Below are 4,698 nucleotides of genomic sequence, written 5' to 3'. Positions count from 1 at the left end.
GCCCGGACCAACAGCAGCAGCAGCAGCAGCAGCAGCGGAGGCACTACGAGGAGCTGGCACACAAGAGCGGATGTAAGTAAGGCGAGAGGCGAATTTAGCAAGGAAAAGAAAGCTCCAAAACTGCAGCCGCTGCATTTGCTTTTTGGTTCCTGGTTCTCTTTGGCCAACGAGGCCGGTCCAACAAAACGCACAGCTGGACACTTGATTGGGTACCTGCAGCTGATGTGCGATTTGTTGGAAGGGAAATTCAGGTAGGAAGCGACGCTTACTTTTTCTTTGTTCGTTCTGTGTGGGATCAACTACTTCACTCTCAAATCACGATTTGAGAGTGATTTCATTTTCATTTTGGAGTTTTTATTTGGTGACCTTTGTTTCATTAGTCGGCATGACGGTTTTGAATATTTTGTTCATTTGATGATGAATTGAATGTCTCCGTGAAGACAGATTTGTAAAAGTGCGCTCATTTGACAGAATCGCGTCAACCAATGTTCATTGATTTTTTAAAAATTTAATTAGATACGCTTTTTTAAATAGACTACTTATTTTATTTCCACTAAAACCACATGTTCCTAAGGAAATAAACACTTGAAAATATGCATCCGTGATTTTGTTGACTTTTGTATCTTTCTATTACATTGAGATCAAATTTATTGTGGAGTCTTCTTTTTCTCTCGTTTTATTCATTTGAGTTCGGGCAACACATGAAATGGTGGTCGGAATTGCGCAGCGAGTGTCGCTTACTTTTTCTTTGTTCGTTCTGTGTGGGATCAACACAGCTTATATTATGTGAATGTAGAAACCACATATTCCTAATCCTAAGGAAATAAACACTTGAAAATATGCATCTGTGATTTTGTTGACTTTTGTATCTTTTTATTACATTGAGATCAAATTTATTGTGGAGTCTTCTTTTTCTCTCGTTTTATTCATTTGAGTTCGGGCAACACATGAAATGGTGGTCGGAATTGCGCAGCGAGTGTCGCTAATATTGTGTCTGGTGGGGGGTTTGAGCAATTCCACAGACTTTGAACTTTTTTGTGTGTCACTTCCTCATCGCTTGATCCTTATCTTCTTAGATCAAATTTATTGTGGAGTCTTTTTTTTTTCCTCTCATTTTATTCATTTGAGTTCGGGCAACTCATGAAATGGTGGACGGAATTGCGACTGACTGCGCGGCGAGTGTACCTAATATTGTGTCTGGTGGGGGGTTTGAGCAATTCCACAGACTTTGAACTTTTTTGTGTGTCACTTCCTCATCACTTGATCCTTATCTTCTTTTGCTTCATAGACTTTTCTGCAATTGAGTTCTCACTTTGCGACGTGTGCGTGTGTGTCTGTGTGTGTGTGTGTGTATGTGTGTGTGTGTGTGTGTGTGTCAAAGTTTCCACAGAACAGATCAAAAATCTCCACAAAAGATTCCGCCAACTCAGCGGAAACAAGGAGACGATAAGGTAAAACGTTCACCTGCGGGATGTTCCAAATAGGTGTTTGATGAGCATTACTTAACAGGAAAACTTGAGCACGAAAGTTGCAAGTTCAACCCCCTCATATGGTCCAATGGCATGAAAGGAGCAAATCTTTTTCTCTTTGGGGGGGGTTGATGATTTCAGTTTTCCGTTCCAGGGAAAAAAAAAGTAGACTGCATTCATTTTTCGGCACACAAAATCCTTCTCAATTTTCCCAAAAACATCAAAGATCCTCCCGATCAAGAAACCTTGCTGTAAATGTCGCAGTGCACTCCTCTTGGCTCTTTCCAAATCAATACACGGCCTCCCCATTTAAAAAAAAAAAAATCAATAAATTCAGTTAAGTGCAGACCTCTGCCAAGGCTTCTTGACTTTTGTTGAGAAATGTTGTTGCAAATGATGGAAAGGGTGGCGTCAAAACAGACACTGACGTGTGTGTGTGTGTGTGTGTGTGTGTGTGTGTGTGTGTGTGTGTTGTCGCACTGCAGCAGAGCAAATTTGGACAGCATTCCAGCACTGGCCAACAATCCCATCAAGAAGCAAATCATCGATGCCTTCTTTGACAAAAGGTCAGCAAATATCGCCGTCGCATCGTTATTCTTATTTCCATTATCGTGGTGATTGTTTTTGTCATTATTTTTCATGAACTGATTTTTTTTTTTGTCTTTTCTTTTTGGAGGGGGGATGGTATCACTTTTTTTGGATCGATCCTTTCTAAAATGACTCGACTGTAACAATTGTGATAATTCTTTCTGATCTTTTATGCCAAAAAGTACATTGCACATTTTTCCCCAAAAATAAATAAATAAATAAAATAAGAGACAATGAAAAAAATCTGAGAGGTTGACAAATGCTCCTGTCATGGAGACTTTGGAGCAGAGCTGAGCTCACTATTTGGCAAGTTGGAGCTTTTTGCCCTCGCCGTAAACGTCGCCGTAGGAGTCGAGCGCTCGCGTTTCAACTGAGCTTCTTAAACGTGGCTATTTCTCGACCGCGCTTAGTTTATTTTCACTCTGCCAAGTTGAGCTTAGCTTGTCATGGTCAAGACACGCAACGAAAGTGCAACACTGTCGGCTCGCCCTTTTACACGCATTCGGCGCAAACATTCCTTTCAAGCTGAGCCATAAAAAGCCCATCAAAATAGTTTGGCCCAGTCCGAAGGACATTCGCAAGACGCCCGCCTCGTCTGCCCTGCATGGGAAGGAAGTGCGCGCCACAGCGGCCTGCTAGGCTGCATTGCATTTATTGTAGTTTATTTTTTTGCCTGGGGGGGATAAAAAAAAAACTTAGGTTCAGCCCCGAGTACATATTTAATTTTGGAATGTTCATGTTGAACCAATTTAATTTGTCCAAAAAAAAATATAATAATAAAAATCCTGCTTGGATGGATAAAAAAGTCCACAGAGTTGGCGCACCCCCTCTCACCTGCAAAAATAGTAAAATCGTTCAATTTCGAGCTGTACAGTTAATTTTCCGTCAAAGAAATATTAATACTTAAAAACCAGGACAGAATTGACCCCTTTCCCCCCCCTGTAAAAAATAAAAAAAAGCGCAAATATACATTTAGTGAATTTTCTAGCGGGAAGTTTTGCATTTGTTGCCGGGCAGGAACCAGCGGCAGGACGACGAGGTGGGCTCCTTGGAGGAAATCGGCTTGGAGCAGTTCTTGATGGTCATGAGTCACTTCCGGCCGCCAGCGCACAAAAGCGGCGAGGAGGAGCGGCAGGCCGCCAGGAGGCAAAAGCTACGCTGTGAGCATTCGCTCGACCGCTGTTGGCGCACCGACACGCCACTACCCTCTCCGGACGTCGAGACGCGAGCCGGCAAAACATTTGACCCAAATTCCCCGCGCCGTCGCATGCCTCTCCGAATGGCATTTTGACATCCCTGACGAACGACGGGGCACGAATGCAACGTGCCCGCTTGCATTTGGGCTTTTACTGTTCGATTGAACGTTATGGTTACATGTCATTATTTGAAACTAAGTCATGGCGATGACGAGGCGCAAACTTTGCGTTTACAGTTTTGTTCAACATGCACGACACGGACGGCGACGGAATCATCACGCTGGTCGAGTACAGGAAGGTGAGTCAAGACTTTTGTCCCACCTGCAACCAAATTCAATGATGAAATAAAATTCAACGGCATACAAATTGAAATATAAGTAAAAACTATGAACACATTCAAGTCATAAAACGGAATACAAACGGCTAATTAGAAACTATAAAAAGGTAACAAAGCGATGACTTCATCATATTTGAGAAAAATAAAATGAGGTCAAGTTAAAATCTTGACATTTTCAAAGGTTGATACGATCACAAAATGGAATTCAGATTGAGCGCAATAACGTCATCTTTCCAGATCAAATACTTTAAATGATGAGGATCTAATGATGTTCATTTCAATTTTTGTCTCCCCCTGCGGGTGGTGGAGGAGCTGCTGTCCAAAAGCGGCGCCATCGGGCACCAGGCGGCCAAGGCCATCGCCGACGCGGCCATGTTGGAAGTGGCCAGCACCAACGCGCCGCACATGGTGAGCGCACGCCACATAACGATGGATTGGATTCGGTTGTATTCCGACGACACGGAACTCGCGCCGCTCTCAACCTTGGCTTTGTCGGTCACCTTTCAGGCGCCGGATGACTTCTACGAGGGGATTACCTTCGAGCATTTTCAACAGGTTGCTATTCGGGGCCTGAGTTCTTTATTTATTATTTGGGGGGGCATGGGGGCATTTGCCAGGCCCCGAGTTTGTATTATGACAGCTGATTAATGTTTTTTGGGTTTTTTTTTTGTCCGATGTATTTATGTCCTCATTTTGGGCTGGCAGATTCTCAAGGGTTTGGAGATGGAGTCCCGGATGCACATCCGATTTTTGGACGTGGACACCACCACGATGCGCTGCGGAAAAGCAACCTCTTGACCACCTCGCTAACCGCTCGTTATGTCGCCACACAAGCACATCTGTCTCGGACTTGTGATAGTTTATTGCGCCATTTCTGGATTTCGTTCCATTTTTTTTGCATTACAGTTTATTAGTATCGTTTTTTAAAACACAATTGAATTGTTTGTGATTTACTACAATTGTGTGGCTTCACTTCACATGCATTAGATTTGTTGGTTTTTTTTTGGGGGGGGGGAACAAAAACAACCAAATAAAAAATAATCAAAAAAAACAACAAAAAAAAAAAAAAAAAACATTTTTCCCTATCCCCTTTGTTTTTTTTTTTTTT

The 4,698-nt window shown here is 42.7% G+C and overlaps 2 protein-coding genes across 2 annotated transcripts in view; one reads left to right on the top strand and one right to left on the bottom strand.

Moving 5' to 3' along the window:
* Window positions 1-8: 8 nt before the first annotated feature.
* The window catches only part of fbxw8 (F-box and WD repeat domain containing 8), a 13,201-nt gene continuing 8,511 nt past the window's right edge, over window positions 9-4,698 (bottom strand). The window contains exon 12 of the mRNA XM_019885682.1: window positions 9-53. Coding sequence (XP_019741241.1) covers window positions 44-53 — 10 coding nt within the window. The 3' untranslated portion in view covers window positions 9-43. The remainder of the gene's footprint in view (window positions 54-4,698) is intronic.
* On the top strand, window positions 3,231-4,621 carry tesca (tescalcin a). The gene is made up of 4 exons (XM_019885768.1): window positions 3,231-3,551; window positions 3,891-3,998; window positions 4,098-4,145; window positions 4,296-4,621. Exons 1-4 carry the CDS (start codon window positions 3,501-3,503, stop codon window positions 4,386-4,388), a joined length of 300 nt encoding a protein of 99 aa, XP_019741327.1. The 5' UTR covers window positions 3,231-3,500; the 3' UTR covers window positions 4,389-4,621.

The sequence above is a fragment of the Hippocampus comes genome, unplaced genomic scaffold (genome assembly GCF_001891065.2).
Source record: "Hippocampus comes isolate QL1 unplaced genomic scaffold, H_comes_QL1_v1.1 scaffold78, whole genome shotgun sequence".
NCBI classification, from domain to species: Eukaryota; Metazoa; Chordata; class Actinopteri; order Syngnathiformes; family Syngnathidae; genus Hippocampus; species Hippocampus comes.
The sequence above is the reverse complement of the archived record's forward strand: the minus strand, read 5'-3'. Positions and strand labels throughout refer to the sequence as shown.

Coding starts and splice junctions, on each gene's coding strand:
- tesca (XM_019885768.1), top strand. CDS start 3,501: ATGCACGACACGGACGGCGACGGAATCATCACGCTGGTCGAGTACAGG. Junction 3,999..4,097: donor GCACCAACGCGCCGCACATG/GTGAGCGCACGC, acceptor GTCACCTTTCAG/GCGCCGGATGACTTCTACGA. Junction 4,146..4,295: donor CCTTCGAGCATTTTCAACAG/GTTGCTATTCGG, acceptor TTGGGCTGGCAG/ATTCTCAAGGGTTTGGAGAT.